The 23,007-nt window shown below is 44.5% G+C and overlaps 1 protein-coding gene across 4 annotated transcripts in view; it reads left to right on the forward strand.

The window, feature by feature from the left end:
- TYRO3 (TYRO3 protein tyrosine kinase) overlaps window positions 1-23,007 on the forward strand; it is a 43,520-nt gene that overhangs the window by 12,518 nt on the left and 7,995 nt on the right. For 2 of the 4 annotated variants that reach the window (XM_087746265.1, XM_087746269.1), the window contains 12 exons: window positions 1,105-1,191; window positions 5,358-5,473; window positions 8,250-8,427; window positions 8,920-9,062; window positions 10,367-10,511; window positions 14,783-14,912; window positions 15,746-15,846; window positions 16,903-16,998; window positions 19,352-19,432; window positions 21,116-21,208; window positions 21,955-22,076; window positions 22,370-22,479. In XM_087746265.1, the coding sequence (XP_087602391.1) occupies window positions 1,105-1,191; window positions 5,358-5,473; window positions 8,250-8,427; window positions 8,920-9,062; window positions 10,367-10,511; window positions 14,783-14,912; window positions 15,746-15,846; window positions 16,903-16,998; window positions 19,352-19,432; window positions 21,116-21,208; window positions 21,955-22,076; window positions 22,370-22,479 (1,402 nt within the window). The remainder of the gene's footprint in view (window positions 1-1,104; window positions 1,192-5,357; window positions 5,474-8,249; window positions 8,428-8,919; window positions 9,063-10,366; window positions 10,512-14,782; window positions 14,913-15,745; window positions 15,847-16,902; window positions 16,999-19,351; window positions 19,433-21,115; window positions 21,209-21,954; window positions 22,077-22,369; window positions 22,480-23,007) is intronic. The other 2 variants (XM_087746266.1, XM_087746268.1) reach the window with 1 other exon arrangement.

The raw sequence follows: 23,007 nt of genomic DNA on the forward strand, positions 1-23,007 counted from the left end.
AGGGCTGTGTTTGATTCTGTCTTTGGGACATGCCTACCACATCAGGTGCTGCTCTACTCTGCTGCCTGGCCTTCAGCCTGCTGGCAGCATTTTCCTCTGGTTCACCGGGGTGAATGGAAGAAGCCAAAATACTTTGCTCTTTCATTTTATAGCAGTCCCTCCTCTCTTCCACTGCACCTTCTTTGCAGTGCTGTTAATCTCAGGCTTGGGAGATGAATCAAAGGGCAAAGACAAACACTGTGCAAGCTGCTCCGTGCAGCTCTGAAATCTTTTTCCCTCCCAAACTGTATGCTCATAGTGTGCCAATCCTTAACTTTTCTCAGATAGAGCCCTATAAGGCAACTGTGGGCCAAGTTGAGTGAAAACGTATGCTGGACACACTTCTCAAGGCAGCTTTGCAAATCTGTCTCAATTCTGATTAATTAGCAATACTTATATGCATCTTGGAACAGCCGGACATCAGTATGATGTCATGTTCAGGCCCTGTGGGATGGACGGATGCTCACAGAAGAGAGGGGGCGTAATCCTGACTTGTATCACCCCTGGAAGGTGCCTCAGAGCTGATGCAGTAGCATTTCACTTCCACTTCCTTTGCGTGTCTTCAAAATTCTGATGCAAGGTGAGGGATAGGTGGGCATTAGCTTGAAATCTGCAGCATCTGGTTGGAAGTTTGCCTGGGCTTACAGCCCAGTTAGAAGATGGTTGTTGCTCAGGGGGCAGGTTGAGGTCCAGAGCGTTGGGCGTTCTATAAGCACACGGTTCAGCACGATCCTTGCTCCAGAGAATGCTCACCAGAATGTGAGAAGCGGACATCTACTAAATGAGCACTGTGAGCTGCTGTTCTGCCAGATTCATCCTTCTTTTTCAGTACTTTCTGAAGCTCCTGTGGAAGCTTTTCTACATTGCTACACTCTCTCCATTAAAAATGTGTTTAGCACATTAACTACATTGAAATCCACATGCTTTTGATTGGCACCCAGCTCAGCCCTCCGGTTGCCTGTACAGCTTGAGCTGGATGTCACACATAATTGAAATTCTGCTGAAGGTTGAAGTTGGATTATATAGCTGTTTGTGTTTCCTTTCCTTTTCTTGGCTGATCTCCAGGTATTAATCAAAGCACAGTTTTCTCCTGCGAAGCTCACAACGTAAAGGGATTGTCTTCATCTCGGACAGCCACTGTTCAAATTAAAGGTGAGAGAGTGCAAGAGAATGGGCAAGGGACTCGGGTTTTCTCACTGGGGAGGGAAAGTAGGGCTCCTTAATGCAAGGGGTTGTCTCAAAGCTGCCAGCAACCAGCACCATTTGGAGCTCTCAGCGTCGAAACAATTCTTTGTGCCCTAACAGCGCTTCCGACTTGCTATGCAAGGCTGTATCCCAGGCCGTTGAAAATAAACCACATCTGATTCAGGAGTGGAAATGTGATGTCAAATAACAGTTTTTCCTTGAAAAGGAGAGAGTCAGAGCAGTCAAATTGTTCGCGAGAGATGTAGCCAGATATAAATCCGTAGCTGGGGAAATCTTTCCCTCTTCGAGATAGATGGGTCTTGTCAGAGCTAAAGAGGCCATTACTTCTGCTTGCGTCTATTGGCATCATATTAGATGCTGAAAAAAAGACAAGGAAGGCAATCACCAGTGGCCAATAAAGTCTGATCATCCACGCTGTTTCTATGGATTTTATTTTTTTAATTCTTTGCTTTTTAAAAACTCATTCAAAACAAACAATTCCTAGCCTTTCCATGACCAGTTGCCATTTGGAAGCCCCTAAGTTGATGTCACGCTTTCTCTGTTCCTCCAGGTGACTGATACAGGGATAATCAGAGCAATCAGCTCTTCCCCTCATCTTCATGTTGAGATGCTTCTGCATTTGAATTTTTAGTCATGGCTTAATGCGCATTAAATTACATGATTATCAGTTCCAGGAGAGGCGTGTCACAAAAATTGTTTGTTCGAAGTGGCAGCTTATTGCTCAGCGCGAGTAAGAGCAAGCATTTATGTCTGTATCGGAACTCACAGTTGTGTTAGCTAATATTCATTAAAGGATAGCTTAAAATCCAGCTGTAGATCTACCACTCTTACAGTGTGTTTTTCTTCAGGACATTGTGGTTACTGCTATGCCAAGAATGCAGCATGCTGGACTAGTAAGATTTATAACTTAATTTAAAAATGTTTGGAGTTGTTGCCTTAAAGGCTTGTCTACACAGGGGAATTAGTTATTGTGGAATATGTCTTCTATGGATATTTTTATCCTGGGATAGAATTTAGTTCACAAAGCTATTATGCTTTAAAAAAAATCTCATCAAGCCGTAATTTGAAATAACATTTAGCATAAACAAGCTTTTTTCTTTTTTTAATGTTAACATAGATTTTTAATTTTATTTTTTTTTTAACCATTAATAAGATGATGGGGTAAAGGCCTCAGAATTCACTCATTTCCCAGCAGTTACATTTAGCCAAAAGTGCTCCATAGGGGTCAATCATCAGCTAACGAATCCACACAACCTATTTGGAAGGGATGTATCGCCATCACACACTTGTGCATGTGCACACACACACACACACACACACACTTTTTAGAGCTGAGAAAGAGCAAGCTTAAGTGATTTGGCAAATGTTGCACCAGTATGAGGTATGTCCTAGAGATAACAAACAGGTTTTAAATACCAAGTCCAGTGCTATAGTCGTAAAAGTACTAACTCCCATACCTCAAAGATATGTCTAAAAGAGTAGTTATAAACTTAGGGAAGTGATGAGGCTCTTCTAAAGAGCAAAGTTTTGAAGATCTAGTACAGCCCCTGTTAAAATTAAAGCAATGCTCCTAACAAGGACATCAGCAGGAACAGGAGCAGGCCCAGATAATGTTTATTTAGTCCTTGATCCTATGAACGTGTAGGCTTCAGTGGAATGACTCCTGGGAGTAGTTGTCCATACGTGCATGATCAGGGCCTTCCTCTCTTACACAGATCTGTCTGCTAATGAGGACTCTCAAGTCTTTCTACAATTTATTAAACAATTTGTTTCTTCTGTGTTTCCAGAGGCAAATATTTTTGCTAGGACATTTATAAACTGTTAACATTTCTTCCTATTTGCTGCTGCTGTTGTTCATTATCTATTCTCTGTAGTGCCCACAATGTGCTGGGTGTACTCCAAGCAGAAAATTACTGTTATTGTAGCCCGCAGTCCCAGCCGTGTACAAAGCCCCATTGTTCCAGCCTCTCTACAAGCACGGAGGAAGTTAACTCTCATTATGTTAACGCTCAAGGTCCTGTTTCCAGACTGGGTTTGCTCTCCTTCATGTGTGCGGCTAAGACTTTTAGGGTCGTATCCTGTGTTTTGGAGCACAACGGGAAACAGCCACCCAGAGTTTTTTCCCAGTGCACGAAGGGGAAATGCATCTGTCCCTTCTACAAATGGCAGAGTTGGGGGAAGGTGCTAGCGAGCTGACCCTCTTCGGTGGCTGTCTCCATTACAGGGTGTATGTGTTAGCAGTTGATTATTTATTCTCACTGGTACCTCCTTTGGGCCTGCCATCCAGTGTTGAAAATTACATGTTGCTAAACCCAGAAGTTATGAGTGTGTTTACAGAAACCTTGAGTAAAGGGCTGTGCTTCAATGATAACCCAAGTAAGCAGTGAAAGCAAGCTTTTTCTCGCCCCAAAGAGCTTACAAACCTGAATACCCAACATCAAAAGGGAAAGAAACCAAGATGTCTAAGTTAACTCGCAAAGACATTTCACTGAGAGGCAAAGAACTCATTGCCTATCTTCCATCCCAGATCCATGCTCTGCTGCCCCACCTCCCACCCATGCACGCTGTTCTTATCTAGGTGGCAGCTCCCTGCCCTGAGTCCTGGTAACTAGTTAACCAGAGAAAAAAGACTTTATAGGGTTAATCTGTGGCACCATCTATTCCCTGCCCCCTCCTCTAAGCCCTCTGTAGAGGCCTGGGAGGGGGCTTTGGTCTAAGCATTTCTCCTGCAAGGTGGCCCTGTGGAGGTGCTGAAGGCAGTATTGTGCTTGTCCTCGGTGCAGTGAGAAACAAAGGTGCTCTCTGCAGAGTAGAAGATGCAGCTCGAGAATCCTGGTTTGCAATTACTTTTCCACTGCTGCTTTCCACTGGATACAGCTCAGGAGAGGTGGAAAATTTGGTCTGTAGGCAGAGCCTTGTCCTGGGGGCCGTTGGGTTTTTGAAAGAGGACTCCTGAGGGTACAATTTGTTGAGGTGCTGCAGGAAAAGCATTACTCATAGCAGCAGTGCAGGATTTTTAAAATGAGCAAAAGGTCAGGGGAGAGTTTAGTATTCATGAAGCTGGTAATTTTTTCAGGAGTGAGGTGCCTAAATACAGATGCTCAGGAGTGGAAAAGAGATGGTGAGGGGTATATTGGGAAGAGCAGGAAGTAACTATGTGGAAATACAGCGGGAGGAAAAGAGAAGGCAAAGGGAAGCATTGAGGATCCTAAAAGGAAGACAAAGAGCTCAGGTTAATGCAACAGCATACGAGAGGCCCCTGCAGTGATGGAGGTGGCTGGTCAGAGCAAGAGCAGAGGGGCAGTGCTCTGGTGCTGCTCTGTGGTGGTAGGAAGCACAAACATCTGATTAAATGGCCAGTCTGGGAATCCTGATTTTGTTCCTGGCTCTGCCCTTAAATTGTCGTGTGGTATCAGCCACGTAACAGGCACTCCCTTTGCCTCGAATTGCCCCTCTATAAAAGAGTACTTTCTGAGTTTATTCTTCCCAAGCCTGAAGGTGGCACAGTTTTCAGTCCAGGCTCCAGCCCAGGATGTTTCAGGGAAGGTTGGTAATGGTCACCTGGAGGCAGCACTTTCACAGCATGAAGCTGTCTGCTGCAGATCCAGCTGCAGGGTATTGGGGTCACTACAGCAAACCACTCTCTGACTGGTGCTGGCAGAGCTGGTTTTGGGGGCTGGACTGAGAAACGGGGCGGGGGGGTGGTGGTGGTGGTGTGGATTTTAAAGCGCTGATTTGGTTCACAGTGTAGGTCCGCAGGCAATTATGTGCTCAGGGCTGGGTCATGCATTGCAATGGTGGGGGCAGGGAAGAGGGCTGAGTAGCCAAGGTGTAAACATCACACACTGGCATTGCTATCAAAGAGATCAACCGCTGCCTGTATGCATCAAGCAAGTATGCTGGACTATTAAAGAATGGATGCCAATAGCTTGTTCAATGTTAAGATAATAGTTTCATTCACAGCAGTCAGGGACACTCTCTAAAGATGTGATATTGTACCATTTCTGTTAGCGATTTCATTGCATAATTTCTAGCCTCAAGCCTCTGCCATTTCCATGTGAATACCTGCTCAGTCCTGTGTATACTGAAAGGTCTCTTTGTTTCCTTTATAGCCATGCCTCTCCCGCCTCTCAATGTAACTGTAAGCCAAGTCACCAGCAGCAATGCCAGCGTGGTCTGGGTGCCAGGATTTGATGGCCGCGCACCCCTCCACTCTTGCACTCTTCAGGTATGGCCCCTCTGGATTGTCCCCTGCCCTCCTTGAAGAATGGAAGTCCCCTGAGCCACAACACTGTTTGGCTCTCCTAACTGCTTTGTAGCAGTGTTTGGATTCTTATTCCACAGTTTTAAAACATGGAAACTTAACAGGATGCAACTCAGGGCATAAATAGGTGCCGAACAGCAGGGCCAGTTTTGAGCATGAAGTGTCCAGTTGAGAATTTGAGACTGGCCCCATTCTCCCTCCTGGCAGGTTAGCACGTTGTTTGCTCCGTGGCGGCTACTCCGTGCAGAGTCGTACACTGCAGCACAGGTGAAGCACGTATCACTCTATGGGTAGTGCCCTTGGGTGGCCGCAGGGTGCTCATGCGCCCTGCTAGCCTGGAGCAGTGCAGCGGCCTGTGACTCCCATGCCAGCTCAGCCCTGTGCTTTGCAGTGCCAGAGGAAATGCTGGGATCCGGACATACTGGTGAGCCCAAGGGATGAGGAGCTTGGAAAGTATAGGATGTGGTACAGGAAAGGTGGGAATGATGGAGGCAGGAGACAGATTGGACTTTTTGATACATGTTTGCATGTTTCAGAGTAATTTTAAGCCCTGCCCGTAAATCTTGATTGGTTTTCCATTGTCAAAGACCAATTCTGCCCAGAAAATCAAGGAGGTGCTGAATACTCAACATCTCTGAAAAATTGGACTGCTTCTTTAGGTTCCTGGGAACAATGTTACATGTCCAGCTTCAGGCAGTTAGTTTCTAGCATTGCACACTTAACTGTAAAATCAGATCAAACAGCTGGTAACCAAGTGTCAAATGGTGATTCCTGAGGCCATGCAAACATAGCTAGGCACATTCCCCATGGATTTATCTGCCAGGTGTGAATATTGAGCCCCTATGCTTTCCCTACCTGATTACAGCAGCAATGTGAGCTGGAGTGGAATTTCTGTGGGGTGTTGCCAACTATGTAGAGGAGGATTATAAACACAAGGTACGCTGGAAGCAGCCTAGCTAATTTACTTGCAGTCCTGTTTTTATTTGGGGAGGAAACCAGAGGTTTCATGCTCTGATGTTTATTCCCTTTTACAAGTAAAAGAAACCATCATCTTGTTTTAACTCACTGGCAGAAAGAACGCCTGAATATAGCTGGCCCCGGTCTCTGGGGTTTGTTGCTGCTTCTGTTCTTGTTCGCAGTCAAAAATGGTTTTCTTCCTCTGTTTTACAATGCGAGTTATCTCCAGTTGGAACAGCCTATTCTCTCTGGCTTGCATGCTGCAATGCTAATCACCCTGGGGTTTGAGTTCCCCCTCTCCCTTCTGGCAGGGGCAGGGGCAGGGGGGATGGGACATGTGGAAAAGAGGCTGAATCAGAGCAGCTCAGTTTCTGCCCACTCAGCAGTCTCTCACCCCTTTTCTAAGCCTTTTCTGTTCTATTTGGAGAGGACAAGTTCCTGCGTTTGGATCTGGGAGCAGGATAACTTGGCAATAACCCTCCACTGACAGAAAGCCGTGCTTCCTCTGTTTCCCACACTGAGATTTTGTGAGAGACATTGACCCACATTTCCACGTGAAAATGCACACGCTCCTGGCTCCCCGTGATTGCACTTCTTGGAGCCCCCCAGAAAGAGAAGGGGGATTGAAACTTGGCTGTGGTGTTCTGACAGTAGGGAATTGCAGCGGGTGCCCCAAGAGCACCGTGTTCAGGCAGGCAGATTGCTTCTGGGGACAGCGTAGGGGCTCGCTGTTAACACAAGCCATGTTCCAGGGCATAAAGGGGGCAGATGTAAGAGCCCCGACTCTTCAGGCTGTTGAACAGAAACACATCGTCAAACTGATAGGGTTTTACACAAAAGTCTGCTTGGTTTTTCCCTGCTTTGGATGACACTGATAATGACAACAATATGCTTTTCTATTAAGGAAACTTGAGATTCTTCCTTTTTATTAGCCAAATAAATCAGTGGGCCAAAAGTGTGCATGAGAATGAGCAGAAGGGCAGAGAGAAAGGGAGAAAGACTGCTATATAAAGAATATAAAGTCCACATGAGTGTTTCACTTTTGTCAGTAGACCTTGCTTTTACTCCCAGCTTTGCTATTTCATTTGCACTTGAGAAGAAAGATAGGCTGAGCCTGGGAGCTATGCAGTGATTTCTGCTATTGTCAGTACAAAAGCAGGAACATTGAACCTGTCTGTGCATTAAAAGCACACAGTGATATCAGATTTAAATTAACATTCATGTTGCTTAAGAGTGGTAAAAAGTTTCTTTTCAGTTTAATTTGAAACAGTTTAGTTGAACCAAGCCGCTAGTGTCTACCATGTTAATCCACTACAAAACTGAAAATATACAAACTTCTGAAAAAGGATTTGAGAAAAAGGTGAAACTAGGCAACAGGGAAGTGGATCTACTGATTTGCATTGCCCAAAATTAGACAAGCCTCAGAAGCCAGCCTCTAGCACTCAAAGCAACAAGCACATTTAGTTTTCTTTAAAGGAAATAATAATTAATTGTAGAATTTGTAACATAGGTAAGGAAATGTTTTAAAATATGGAAGCAAATTTTCAGCTGGTGGAATATTGTTGTACTGCCAGAGTTAGGAGAGTGATGTCACTTAAACCAAATAAAGGCATGGCTCATGATTCTTAGTTTGACAACTCCCTTTTCAGTATTTTAAACACCACTGGTCCCATATCTATTCTTACACATTCCTAAACTAACCATGAAATGGACTCTTTTCCCTCTGGACCTGTTAGTCATATAGCTTATGGTAACAGTTTTCTCTGTTTCACTCTTGGCACAGGTAGCTGAGTCACCAGAGGGCCAGGAGGTCTCCACTGAAGTCACCCCAGTGCCCCCCTTTGCCTACGGCGTGCAAGGCCTGAAGCATTCCACCAACTACAGCGTTCGTGTGCAGTGCAGCAATGAGATGGGCAGCTCCCCTTTCACCGACAGGGTTTATTTCCAGACCCTGGAGCTTGGTAAGCAAATAGCAGACAAGAAGAGGAAAGCAGTTCTGAGTCTGAAAAAGAGATGATGATAAACTTCGTTGAATTCCTCCTTGCTAATTCTGAAATGCAGGAAATGTTACACTGTCAGATTGCTTCTCCACTCTAAGAGTCTCCTAACACCTAACATATAAAATCATAATACGCAGTCCAATGTGGTTAACAGCAATGATGCATGATACACACGTTGATCCAGCCATGGGGCTTCTGCATGCTGGGCACATGTCCCATTGGCTCCCTGAGATTCTTGGGGTCTGGGAAAGAAACGAGATGCTGACCACCCCTATCTTCTCCACTTGAAGCAAACACGGTGCTGGTGGCTTGCAGAAGTTGTTCTTTCCCCTCACACTCTCTCTTCCGGCTGATCTCAGGAAAGAGGGTGAAACTGTCTTTTCAGCCATTTTCAGTGTGGATAGTGCCTCGTTTTCCTGCACAGAGTGATTGTGTTCTGTCCTCTGCTTTCAGCTCCAAGCAGCACCCCACAAAATATCCATGTTATCCAAAGAGATCCTGGTCTGATTTTGGAGTGGGAAGGTGTGGCTCCAGATGTGCTGAAAGAAAATGTCCTGGGATACAGACTGGAATGGATTCAGGATAATGTAACTCAGGTAACAGATCGAGAGGGGAGCCGAGCCATTGGGCACAGAGTTGGAGAATGCTCCTATTACATTTTCTAGGCATTAGGGTCCCTCATCCGTTATCCATACCAGGGGACTAGATTGCTGGCATTGCTTTTGTGTAAATGGATCTTTCTGATTTGCCACAACTCCTCAGTATTTGGCCTCAAGATTTAGGCCCATTTCTCCCTTCCTGGCATATTCAGAATTCCTTCACTTGAATGTTGATCTGCAGACAGGCCAGTTCTCTGCTGTTTCTTGTACAACAAGGACAACAGAGAGAGAATTCAGTTTGCCTCTTTCTCGTGCTGTCCCAAAGGCAGCGCAGACAGTGCAGGATCTGAGCTTCCTCTCTCCTGTGACTGGGATTTGCAGCAAAGGTGTATTTAACAAGTGAATGAGTTATACTGTAAATCACAGAAGGAAGGTTGTGTATTCTTTTATTTCCTTTACAATATGTAGGGAGTTGAAAGGACCCTGTCAGGGTAGAAGGCCTTTCATTTGTTCTACAGCATTGACCTTTCCCAGGTATCTATCTGCCTTTGAAGTTCACAGCTTTTCTTATGGTTTCTCGCTTCTTAATATGTATTTAGCCAGTGCTTATTAATGATGAAGCAGCCTGTAATAATAGACGGCTAGAGGGAAAAGAGACTTATTTCCTTTTTTGCATGACCCATTTCATACTAGCTCAGCACCATTGACTTTGAATGACAATATTTTGGGTTCCCATTGAATTTACATTGTGTCAGTGGTGGCAGCCAAATCTTCATGGGTTTACTGCAAATTATGTGTATGAAGAAGATCCACAAAATTACTGAAAATATGTTGGTCTTGCCATCCTAAGTGAAAATTGGCCATGAAATTCAGAAGCCATTTGGGATTTGGTCAACAAGTTAAAACAGACAGACTCCTGCCTTGGATTAAAACTGTGAGATACTTTGCAGCGTGTTAGCGCGTCTTTGTGTTTAAACCACAGGAAGGAGGTGTATCTTTTAATAGCAGAAATAAAACCACTTCTATAGCAATTTTCATGGAGGGACCTCAAAGGAGGAAATCATTAAACCTCATATCTTCCCTATGCCATGGGAAGCTATTAGCAATTTTTGAGAAGAGAAACCCAAGATGACAGCCCAAGTTAGTGGCAAAACTGAGACTAGGACCCAGGAGTCACAACTCCCAACCCTTGTTATAGCACCAATGAAGCACACAGTAATGTTTTGGTTTAGTTTTGAAGGTGAAGTTTTAGACTAGGTTCCTTTTAAGACAGCTTACAGTTTGTTGCCATTTGCTCTCAGGGGGAGATGATCGTACAGGATACAAAAGCTAATCTCACAACATGGAATCCTCTCAAAGACCTGATCATCAGGGTGTGTGTGCTGAACTCTGCGGGATGCGGGCCCTGGAGTGACCTTTTCCTGCTTGAAGCCCAAGAGGTCATGGGTGAGTGTCCACTGCCTTCCCTTCACTTTGGGGAAACAAGTCAGAAGTGCTGGGATTGCTGTTTTTCTCTGACTCTTCTCCTTTCAGTGCTTACAGCTGACTGAGCCACGTGGCTTAATACAACAGCACACTTCATCAAGCAGAGTAGAAATTAAATAATATTTAAATAGCTGGTATAAACAAGACAGCTTCTGGCCACTGCTGTGTCTTCTTTAACGGGCTTTTGCTGTGCTTAATGCAGAGCAGGGCAAGGGGAGACACAGTAGAAAAGGTGCAAATGAAGGTTTGAAGTCCTTCATTTAGGCTTAAGCCACACACGTTTGCAAGAGTAAACGTGACAGAAAACTCCTCTAACACAGGTTCTCTTCTTTGATTTAATTTGAGGTCGTTCCTGACTAGTTTCAGTTGAGCCTGATTTAAACCATGGCCTCATGGGGTTTTGTAATGGTTTTAATGAATGTGTTTATATTAAACCAGTTTAGCTCTCTCCATGGAAAGCTGAGCTACTGGTAGAAGAGGGAGATGATAGCGCAGAAGCTGTACCATGCAATCTGGACCACATGGAAGGGTTTGTTGGGAGCAAAGAACAAGCATGCGTGGAGTGCGTTCCTAGTGATAAAGGGCAGTTAGGCTCATCTGTGCTGGTTCGCTTGCTGCTTGTGTTCCACACTGAATGGGAAATGGGAGTCAGGCTATGGAGAAGGGCAGGATGTTATGTGGGGAGATGGGTAGAAGGGTGAGAAGAATGCTGCTTATGAAGGAAACTGTAAAACAACTAAGAGGAAGAAATTCAGAATAAAAGTACGGATTGGTGATAAGGAGTGAGGTGTGATCATGCAAAAATGCCACAATCTCCTGAGGTTTTGTTCCCAGCGCTTGTGGCAGAATGAGACAGCAATCTCTAATCTCTGGTGCTGACCCATCTGCCGCTGCTTTCTTCCCAGACCACATGTCTTTTGAGGAATCACATGGACGTCGATCTCTCCTGATCCCTCCACACTTAGGGATGGCAGGGGGAGCCTAGAGTGGGATTCCCAGGCAAGCAGGAGGTGCATAGGGGCATAGGGGCAGAGTAACCAGGAGAGAACTGTAGTAGTGCATCTAATGCTGGTTTTAATGGGCACGTTGTTCAGAAAGGCTGTTTGGCAACCTGGCTCTTGTGATGAAGTTAGTACTGATGGTTATGTGCGAGCGGACAGTCACCGTGGCACCAAAGCCCTCAAATTATTTAAAGAAGAGGTGCAGAGGTCCAGAGCTGACTCTACCAGAGGATGAGCATTTGGCTCCATCAATTTTTTCCTCTTGCTTTTTGCTCAGTTATTTTCTGTGGCACCCAAATACAGAGAAAAGTACCTGAAAGGACTAGAAGATCCCTTTGGAAAATCACCAACACTGGCAAGAAGCCCCAGGGAATGTATAGGGTTTGCATTTTACAGGGAGCTGGAAAGGGATGATCCTGAAAGCACAAAATGTTTGCTTGTTTCTATTTACAAACCACTTCAAAAAAGTAGCATCAGGAGTGGTGCTTGTTTTGGCCAAATGCTGTCTGAAAGTGCATGTATTTCTTCACAAGCATAACAGGCTGGAAATAAAGGTTCGCTGTGGAAACACTGACAGGCCTAGAACAGCAGAGCTGCAGAAAGACTGCAGTTTTGTTTCAGGCCTGGTAGAAAATATAAGTCGCTTCCTTTCCTAAAATAGCAAACTGGCACTGGTTGCTTTATGTGAGAAATGCCAGGGGTGGTTTCTGACCAGCTCCCAGTGCGGCAGTAAGGATGACTAAGCTTGTATAAACTTTAAGTCGTATTTGTCATCACAGCAAAGCTAGTAGGAGCTCCACCCTGCTTATGCAGAGATCTTGTGCACTATTAACTAAGATTGGTTTAATATTTTCAGAAACATTCTCAGTAGAAACTTCACTCTTGCATTGCAGAGAGAGGAACAGAATGGTCTAATAGCTTTTTCCTATCTGTAATCTTCATGGTCGTATGCAGGAGAAGACTCATGGGTTACATTCTTCGCACACCTTTGTGATATAAAAGCTGCTACAGAACTAAAAGGGATTCTCTCATCATCAAAGGACTCCTAAATACTCATTTAAGCTCATCTAATAATACTGTCTTCTCTCTGCCTTCTGCAGTCTTAAGGCATATGCTGGCTGGAAAAGGAGGGTACAGGAGATGGGAGAGAGGCAGAGTTGGGGGAGGAGGGGGGAGGAGAGGCAACTTGGTCTTTACTTGGGCTGCAGCCATCCTCTCTAGCTCAGTGGCACGAGTGGGAAGCAATGATCTGCGGGGCAGAGGAAGAGAAGCAGTGAATTTCAACATTCATTTCTATTTCTGACACATTTGCTATAAACTGTGGGATGGGCTCCTAATTCCTAGCAGTTTAGAAACAGGGACAATAATTTAGTTTTGTTTTGTTTTCATCCATCCTCCTTTTGGAGGGACCCCCCGGAAGGTGACCTAAATCCCTGCTCTCTCACCAGGCCAGCTAGCAGAACAGAGACAAGAAAAACAAGCCAAGAGAGGTTTGCCTCACCATAGGGGGAAGGAAACCTTATCGTTAACTATCAGACAGGACCTTTTACATCAGTGTTGTTAATTATTTCTGCCCTGATTGTTTGGCAGGAACAGCCCAAGTGATTGGCTTGGGAATTGTGGAGAAGGTTGGAGTTACCTTTCATTGTATTTTCATTCCACTTCTATTTCTGATCCCTCTCCATCCTCATGAGCAGCCTTGAAGGCCAGGTCAAAAGGTGCAGCAAGAGAGAGCATCATAAAACCCAGAGCCTATAAAGCCTTGTGGGTGGGAAAAGAATATGTGAGTCACTGAAGGAGATAAGATGCAGGAAAATAGGTACTAAAGCTCTGATAATTGTTTCAAGTGGAGAAGTACTAGTCTGCTTCCTCAATGGTCCAGAATTCTGTTTCCTTAAGCTCTACCTGTTTATTAGACTAACATTGCTTCTTTAAAAACTTGGATGATAAGGCTCGGCAACGTAACTAGTAATCAAGCCTTAAAAGCCTTTTACCTGCCAGGACTCTGCCAGTAAGGATGTCTGGCTCCTTTTCACATACATCTATGCAGAGGTTCATCCAAATCTCAGCCCGTTAACCTAACATCTCTTTTAAGGACAGGTTTACTTGTACTCTCATGACATATAACATAATAGGATTACTTACATTGTCAAAGATGATTCTTCCTTAGCTTCTGGTAAAGCACAGTCAACTGCTGAAGGTGAGCAAGGGAGCATGTAGATGAAGAAAGTGCTTAGGGACCTGTTACCTGTTCTTGTTTGCTCTTAAACAATTTGGAGATATGAGGGCTATCCTAATTTTAATAAACCCATTCAAATTCACATTTAATCTTTAGTAATTGTATTTGGAGAAGAAATCTCTCAAGGAATTGGATTAATTTATCTGTTGTTTGCCAAGCATAGATAATATTCTTTTATTCATAACCATATTGCTTATCTTCCTTCCCTGGCAGCTTACTCAGATTGGCAGCATCTCCATTTCTTCTGTAGACAGTTCGTAGTCAAAAGTATACATATTCTGGGAGCAAGTATTAGACCAGAATTGGAACCTGCTTGATGGCTAACTTATTTCTTGACTTGCAGGGCACTTTTTAAAATTCACCTTTTCTTTGATAGACAGACATTGAGAAGTTACAACCAACCAACAACATTGGGAAGTTACAGCCAATACCAAGTCCCACAGGGTGCTTCTCTTTGTGGGAGGGGTGAGAGGAGAAATGTAAATACTTTCAACCAGATTGCCATGAGGCAATTGTCTTTCTCTATTGTGCTTCAAAATGTTATCTGGTTGGCATTCAGGCAGTACTATGTAGCCTGGTCAAGGTTCTGATGGCTGCCTCAAACAGGACAAGGTGAAACCTGCACAGATAATGCTCATATTAAGCAACCTTTTTTTTGTCTTGAGACTCCAGGTTAAAGCACCCCAGATCATGAGCTCGTGTAAAGTAGTATAATCTGGAGCAGTGCCTTTTACTTTCTTGAAGCTGAAAACTAAGAATAGGTTCTGCTAACTGGATGCATCTGCTCTGCCTTTGCTGTATGAAACAGCTAGTTTTTTCTGATGATTGAGTAGCTGTTTATGCCAAATTCCAGCGTACAGTGATCCACTGTGTAGACTAGATCCAGCAGCATGGCTTTTCCATTTAAAAGCAAAAAGAAGAAATATCCCAGTATGGTCCGTTTATCATTGACAGTCTTCTGTTTCCTGACTGGTGTTTTCTCCATCGTCTAGGTGGCCAGAGACAACCTCCTTATGGGACATCCTGGGTTCCTGTGGCATTGGGCATTCTCACAGCTCTGGTCACGGCTGTTGCCCTGGCTCTTATTCTCCTTCGAAAAAGAAGAAAGGAAACTCGGTTTGGGTAAGGGAGGTTTTCCTTGTGCTGGCTAGAGAGATCTTTGCTTTCTCCTCCAGTGTGGTTTCTGACTCAATTATTTTTCAAAAAGCATTGTGGATTGAGTACTTTTGGCACTTTCTTTGGAAAACTGTTTTTTCACAGTTTTGGGGGTGACCCTGGATTAGAGACAAGCAGGAAAGTGCCCTACCTTTCCTTCAAAATGAGAACACCAAAAATACAGTAGAAAAAATGTTATGTCAATAGCTGGGCTTTATTAGAATATGGAAATATAAACTAGATCAAGGTAATTCTATAAGTGCTTAGCACTGCTGCTTAAGAGATTCGAAGAGAAAAGACCCACAGATGAATCATCTTCTGTGTTCTTATGGGCTGGTCCCTTTCTCCCGTGCTGGTTTTCAGTCTAGCAGCTGCTTGTAACTTCCTGACTGCCCAGAACCCTCTGGATCCCCAGGAAAGTCTCCTTTCCATCACCTCTGACAGTTGGCTGTGGGTTGCTCCCTGCTTCAAGCAAGGTTCCCATTCTTTTCAGAGTCTCCCAGACCTCCCTCTCACCGCAGCATCTCTATGTGACTCCTGCAAGCTGTCCCAAGCTGGAGCTTCTCCCAGGCATTCGGGACGAGTGATTTCCCTCTTTCGGAAGGCTCCCACTGCCTCTAGGTGCATCAGCAAGGTGGCATAAACTCGTCGTTCCTCCTCTCCAGTTACACCCTCTTTAACAAAACAGTCTGTAGTATTTATATGGCAAGGCATGAGAAATATTCCATACTGTTCAACACACCCTTTTAGAAGTTAATGGTCCATGTAATCATGGCCTGTGTGTCTTTTCTGCCTTCTAGCCATGCCTTTGGCAGTGTGGTTGGCAGAGGGGATCCAGCAGTCCATTTCAGAGCTGCCAGGTCTTTCAACAGGGAGGGCCCAGAGCTCATTGAAGCCACATGTAAGTAAAATGACCTGAGTGATTCTGCCTGAGAAGCTGTGTTCATGCATGTATTATGCTCTCTCTTTGTTTTCCCTGAAACTGATGTTTTTGGATCAAGAACATGGGATTAATTTACAAGGAGGCTTAGACACTGTGGATGGCAGAGGTGAAAGGCCAGAATTGCTGTTGCCATACCAATTACATAGCACTTGCTAATTACAGCTACAGTCACTGCATATATTAGTGCAGTGCATAAATTTGCCACTCCCGTGCCCCAGTTTCACACTACAGGGACTCCTTCGACTGTGATATTATGCAACAGTGAGATAAATATGGCTTAACAATATTAGCAGTACGCTTTAAACTCAGTGTGCTGAGCTGTGCTACAAGCATGAACCAATTGATCAGTCTTGGAATGCCAGGAGTTAGTGACTTCTCAAACAGGAGATTGAGTCCCAGGAATGGCCAGAGTTAAGATGATCCATTTCTGTCTCCTGGTTCAGCAACGCCATGGCTCTCTGTAGCAGCGCTGCATGGCTGGGTTAGGATGGTGCTCCAGCTGTCTTTGACTTTGCTCCCCTGGGTTTAGAGGTCTCTATTAGTTCTAGTGACCATAAACTGTTGGACATTATGGTAGCCTCTCAGCCAGGTGCTGTGAGACTTGTACTGTACTGAAAATAGTCTGAGAGCCAGTCATTGAAAGCTGGTGCAGCTCCATCAGCTTAAATGAAGCTGTATGAACCAGTGTCTGTCAGTGTCCCTTCTGGCTGGATTTTGTCTTCTCAGCGTCATTTACAATAGTTCTGCATTCCTGTTGCTCTCGGTGTGTTTAAGGGTTGTGTTATCATACCCTCTCCCTTTCAGTACTGTTGGTACATTTTCTTGTGGTTGCAAGTTATTGGCCTCTTGTCTGTGCTGAGGCTAGAGGACATGGAAGGGAACTCTGTCTTTTTCAGGTTTTCCTGCTTACAGTATGGGAATTGGATTGGAGATGGAGATTAGAATACGTGACTCTTGATGTTGTGACAGAATATTTAAGTATCCCTTATTTGACTCTTCCTTTGTTTTTTCCAGTGGAGAGTGTAGGGATCAGTGATGAGCTGAAGACAAAACTCAAAGATGTCCTAATCCAGGAACAGCAGTTCACCTTGGGAAGAATGTTGGGCAAGGGTAAGAACCAAAACTGAACAAGGCTTCACATTGAAAGTCCCACTTGTTACCTTTACTGTTGAATAGGGAGAAGCAATTATAAGCAGCCTGTTTTCTCTCCTTCTCCTTGTAGATGGCAATTTAAATGGAACTTTCCCTTCTGTTGGGATAAAACATTTCAACGGTTTAGCATAACTAAGAGGATATTGGCTAAGCCATTCCTATAATATGGCTCTACAGAGACATGAACTGCAGTCTGTGCTCAGCTTTCCAAAGTACTGTTGATTCACTGGTGTGTGAATTTCTTTCAGAGATTTAAACAAGGCATATTCAATTAAACTTCTGCTCTTTCTACTAACAAAGTGGTGCTATAGAATTCCTTCCATTTACATAAGTATGCATCAAGTATTAAATGGGCTGAGAGAATACAGAGACAGAGATGATCTACCTCAAACACTCCAACCCCTCAAAAAAAAAGTTAATTCAGTTTCAGATATTCTCAACATCTGGGGTGGTTTGACTCCCCATTTTAGTTTGGGCTCTTATAGAGGCACATTTGGAACAGGTACTGAATTTTGCTGACATTTGTCCTCATTAGTTCAGGTCCTTAGGAGCTTTTCTGACTGTGGATCTCCATCTGAATCTCCCACACAGGTGGTCCTAACATTTCTCTGAGGTTTTCAGGTCAGGATGGATGGCCAGAGTAAAGGTGGGATGCTTCTCACTTAACTTTAGCTGAAAGATTGGCCCATAAACTCTGTGTGAAAAGATGGTTTTGAATTCAGATTTCCCAAATGGCAGGCCAGTGTGCTAACTGTTGAATCATCCTTCATTACTTCTCAGGCTGAAGGCAATCTCTAGAAATAAGTGAAAACACGTGATGATACAGCCAATAACTAAGAGAGGAGCATAAGTCACAGGTCATAAGCAAAAGGAAGCTGAATTGTTTGGCTTCCTTTTTCTTTATAAGACTAGTTTTATTGCAGTTTTCTTTGACCCTTTCCCACTGGGAGCATTCTTCCGCTCCATCCTTCCCAGAACAAACATGTTTCTTTCAAAGCAGGAAGATGACCTTCCTGCAGAAGTGGTCTCAGAGGGCTTAACAATGCTAAGTAATTAAACAGCTGTGTCATCTGTTTGTGAGCATCAGTTCTTGGCCAGTTTTTGGGATCCTGCTTCAGCCCTTCTGGGCTGTCCCCATGACAGGTAGAAAACTGGAAATCGGCTGCAGTGGGGCCCCTCGGGGTGGCCTTGGTGGGAGGATGCTAGCTGGCAGGATCTGGTCTGGGTTGTCAGCCCCATTCCCCTAACCCCACGCTCAGCATACAGGTTACAAGATGGCATGACTGTATTATCTCGGGCTCTGCTGACTCTGCAGCTAAGCAACAGCTCCATAATACGGAAGCAGTACAAAATGCCTTTGCTCCTTCCCATTTTCCTCTTTTGTGGTCAGATCCACTGTTCATGGTTATTGTGAAATAAGCATGTGCCATGCAGTAGTGAAAGACACTGGTGAAAAGTTAGTAGAAAGATAATATTTTTGGGGTAGGTGACCTGAGTGCCATATTTTGCTTCCTTTGCAGTACCAGAGTTCCTCATACTAATGCATTCTGGGTGGGTTAAGCAGTTACAAAATTAGGGAGAGTAAATCTAGAGCCAGATCTAATGCAAAGAGGCTGCTATGCTGTGGTATAAAGCCACTTCAGGCTAAAATAATTTGACGAGGGTTTGGCCAGTTGCATTTCCTCTTATCTCCCTTAGAGAACACACCAGGGTAAACACTTCCTGTGAATTAGCATATCACGCACACACAAGTAGGTGTTCTATGTTTTGTCTGGTCAGCTGTGATTCATAGAAGTCATTCCTTGAGTTTTGAGAGATGAGGCCTGATTGTGTCTCAAATAGTTGAGTCCTGGTGCCATTACTCAGCTCTGATGGCTGTCAGCACTGAAAGCTTCTTTGGCCAACCCATCCCCTCACTGCTCCAGCTAATAGCTCCCTCTGTGCCCAGAGCCTCACTCAGACTCATACCTCATGATATGGCTTCCCCAGAAATGTCTGCCTGGGATCCCAGCTCATACTCTGACTCTGCATCGTCCATCTGGTAGAGGATTGCTTTCTTTCTCTCTTGTTTTTCTTTGCCTTCAGGACTGCCAGCACAGTGGCCTCTTGTTGGCTGGTAGTGCTACCTCTTCTAGGCACACGTATACTGAAAGCTGCTGGCTGGTACTGCAGAACGAAAAATGAAGCTGGTAGCTGCATTTCTTATGGTTATTCAGCTTCTTTGCCAGTGACCCCTGAAGTGGACCTGCCGTGAATCATACTTTCTTCGCAAGAAGCTGTTCCCTCACTGCCTGCTCTGGTCATTTCACAGGGGAGTTTGGGTCAGTTCGAGAGGCACTACTGAAGCTAGATGATGGCTCTTTCCAGAAAGTGGCAGTGAAGATGCTGAAAGGTAAGTGGGAACAGGACTACCTGAAATACTTAAGAGAAGAGAACTTGGAAAGATTAAATGCTATCTGTCCTTTTCTCCAGCAAACATCCCCTGATGCTCTTTATTCTGCTCTGAGCTTCCCACTCAGCCACTCTACCCATGTTGTCTCCCATCCCTTTCATGTTAGTCTTTTTGCAGTGAAAGCTCTTCAGGGAAGGACCTATACCACCTTAGTTGGTTGTACAGCACCTAGCACGTGGTGAGCGCAACCAAAACCAAGGCATAGCTACAGCTTCTTCTGTGTATAGAGGATCTCATTCAGTTGCTTGATTCAACACAGCACTACATCATGTGGCATAGACAGCTCAGACAGGTCGGCTTTGCCCTGATAATTCAGCAGTGAAAGACAGTATTCCTCCAAGCATACATCCTAGAATAAACAGAAGAGTATTTGGGCTGAATGCAGCGACAAGCTAACTCATCTCAGTCAGGCATATTTGAGTAAGTAGTCTAACTCCCTTCTGATTTGTCATCTGATGAGTGTACATAACAAGGGCAACTAACACGTTCATCAGGCAGAAGTCTGTAACAAGAAAAACAGTTAATAGGTAGGTATAAGTCAAAGCAAGTATGTGCCTATATCTCTCTATATATATGTTAACCTATGTTATTTCACCTCTGTTGCTTGTATGGCAAAAATTAACTGTGACTGACTTAAAGCAGAGTCACATTCGCTTATCTTTGGAGATGAGTTTGGCTGCCACAGAATACCAGTTTGTACTAAATACACTAACACTACATTAGTGTAAGTGCCATCATTTTCTCCAGTTTCAACAATAATCCGGATCAGTTTGCAGGCTGTTTTGTGTAGTCAGGCTGTCTGCCTTCAGGCATCTAACTTGGGAACTGTCACCCTCCAGAAGCACCTTCCCTTCTTCATTGACTGGAAAAAGGGAATCTACTTTTGTCTTCTGAATCATATTAATTACTTGCCGAAAGCAGATAATGTGAATACTCCCCCACAGGTCTAAGTGATCTTGCAGCAGGACTGGAGGACTCCCACTAAATTCAGAAGCAGCAGTGGGGGAAGCAGTCCACTGGGCTAATTCTTGATTATATTGATATACTTCCGTAAATCTGGAATAATAGCAATGAGAAATAATTTACTCTGAATTTATGCTCATGTATGTCACTGCTGAATTTGGTGAATTTAGAAGACAGTCAAGCCAAGAGATGTAAAAGCGTTGATCTTTCATGCCATCCTTATCAGAGATTAATTGGGGTCTGCCATGCCAGCCAGGGGCTCCAGGCCATCTCCTCAGTTTCAACATTTTCTTTAATTTTGTGTGACATCTCCTCTCGCCCACATTGTCGTTTAGGTCCTTTTAGCTAATTAATTCTTACGTCTTTAACCCACACATGAGTTCCATGGCTTCCAACAAAAGTTGTTACTGAGAAAAGAGCTGCTTATCAGCAGGTCTTTACTCTGCCAAGAATCAATTTACCAGATGTCCGGGATGTGTGCTTACTGCCGCCCATCCCAGGAGAAAGTGTCAGGCTCTGCTTTGTTGTAAACTGGCTCATTTAGCTGTAGGTCTGAGAGGATGTGCTGTGCCACAAAGAACAAGCTTCTAATAATCATTATTTGTAAAGTCCCTTGGAGCCACCCACAAAGGAGGAGAACTTACAGACACTTTTTTCCAGCGGACATCTTCACCTCAACTGACATCGAGGAGTTTCTGCGAGAGGCTGCATGTATGAAGGAGTTTGACCACCCGCATGTCACTAAACTGATTGGTAAGCCAGCACTGCTGCTTGTGGTGCCATGGAGCATCTCACGATCCTGCACAATCCCACACAGCCTCACATACTCACCCCCGCTGCTGTCCCAACAGCAGGGCTAGTGCAGCCACCTCTGCGCTGCCTGGAGTCCTGCGTATATCAGCATTGCTCCTTCCCAGGCCTAGAGGGAGTTGGAGTGCGTGTAAGTGCTCACAACACTTGCCCTCATACACCAGCAATAAGCATCTCTTATTTAAGACATTTCTTTGGTTCTTGCAAATACTACAGAGAGAGTTTGGCTGGCTGAGATAGGTCTGAACTGCTGTGGAATGCAGACAGGTGGGTTGGTAGACAAATCGAGGGAGGGGAGATTGTGCCTTTCTGAAATACTGGGTAAGAAGCAAGACATTAATGGGTGGGCACTATAGAACATGGGCAATTTCCAGAATGTGGAGCTTGCTCTGTAGACCCTGGGGTTTGGGGCTGTCTGGTCTGGAGTTATCCTAGAAACATTTATAGCCAGTCCTGCAAGGAGAGCTGAGAGCCACTGGGCACTTACTACTGCTGCTGAAGTAAACAGGGTTAGAGGTATCTTAACACCTCCTGGCATAAAGACATGCAAAGGAGCTTGGAGCATGGAACCAACCCACCAAAACTGCACATTTTCCTCCAGATTTTAAGAGAATGGCACAGCAGCCTGTAACATTCTCCCGGGACTGATTTGTTTGCTAAAACCCCTTTGCTGTCTGTGTCCTCATTAGGAGTCAGTCTACGGAGCCGTCCCAAGGGCCGTCTCCCAATTCCCATGGTGATCCTGCCCTTCATGAAGCATGGAGACCTTCATGCTTTTCTGCTGATGTCGCGGATTGGGGAAAACCCTTTTGTAAGTCTGTTTTACTGTAGAATTCCTTCTGGGAGGGTTTTTCAGAGAATGTACTCAGATCAGTTCAGGGTTGGTCTCCCAAAGGTATTGGCAGATGACCAGATTCTGATACCAGAGGAAGCTGTGGGATGTGATGTTGAAGTATTTAGTTCCATGCATGTTGAAGAACTCCTCCGTTCCATCCCCTCCCTATAACCCCATCCCTGCTCAATAATCTAGCAGCAAATCTTGCAGTTTTGCCATACGTGCTTGAAAGCTTCCAGGAACAGAACTTAAACTGTTTTTCCTTTCAGAACTTGCCTGTTCAGACACTCCTCAAGTTCATGATTGACATTGCCAGCGGGATGGAGTACTTGAGCTCAAAAAATTTCATACACAGGGACCTTGCAGCTCGGAACTGCATGTAAGTGACCCATGAGTCTTTAGAGAAAAGAAAGACCGGAGTGGGTGAGAAGGATGAGAACCCTTCACGTGACAGAAGTGGGGAGGGATCCTGTCCAAGGATGCTGGTCCTTGCATTTGAGTGACAATAGGCATAGTGGAGCCATGGCCATGGGGGTGGGGGTGTGTGGAGGTGGTGGTGGTGCTGGGGGCAGGAAGCAACTCCTAATGTCCCACTGAGCTTCCCAATCGACCCTATTTATAAGGAACTTTTCCATCATTTGTCTGCACATATATTTTCATAGGGTGGATTACAATCTGTGTTTGTAATTAGTCACTCTAATGGCTATGTGTCAGCATGGGCTGTTTGTTCCACAATATAATGTAACCAACAGGAGAGAATGGGTTTGGCTGTGTTAGGAGAAAGGAACTTTCATTGTAGCCTGAAATCTGTATTTCTTGTATCTATTTTGAGGACTTGATTATCACAATATAAGAAATGTAGAATTTCCCTGAAAGCTTGTAAAGAATGGCTTATGTGGAGAATGCC

This window comes from Nipponia nippon, unplaced genomic scaffold (genome assembly GCF_047370975.1).
Source record: "Nipponia nippon isolate SJK-2023a ecotype South Korea unplaced genomic scaffold, ASM4737097v1 scaffold_10, whole genome shotgun sequence".
Classification (NCBI taxonomy): domain Eukaryota; kingdom Metazoa; phylum Chordata; class Aves; order Pelecaniformes; family Threskiornithidae; genus Nipponia; species Nipponia nippon.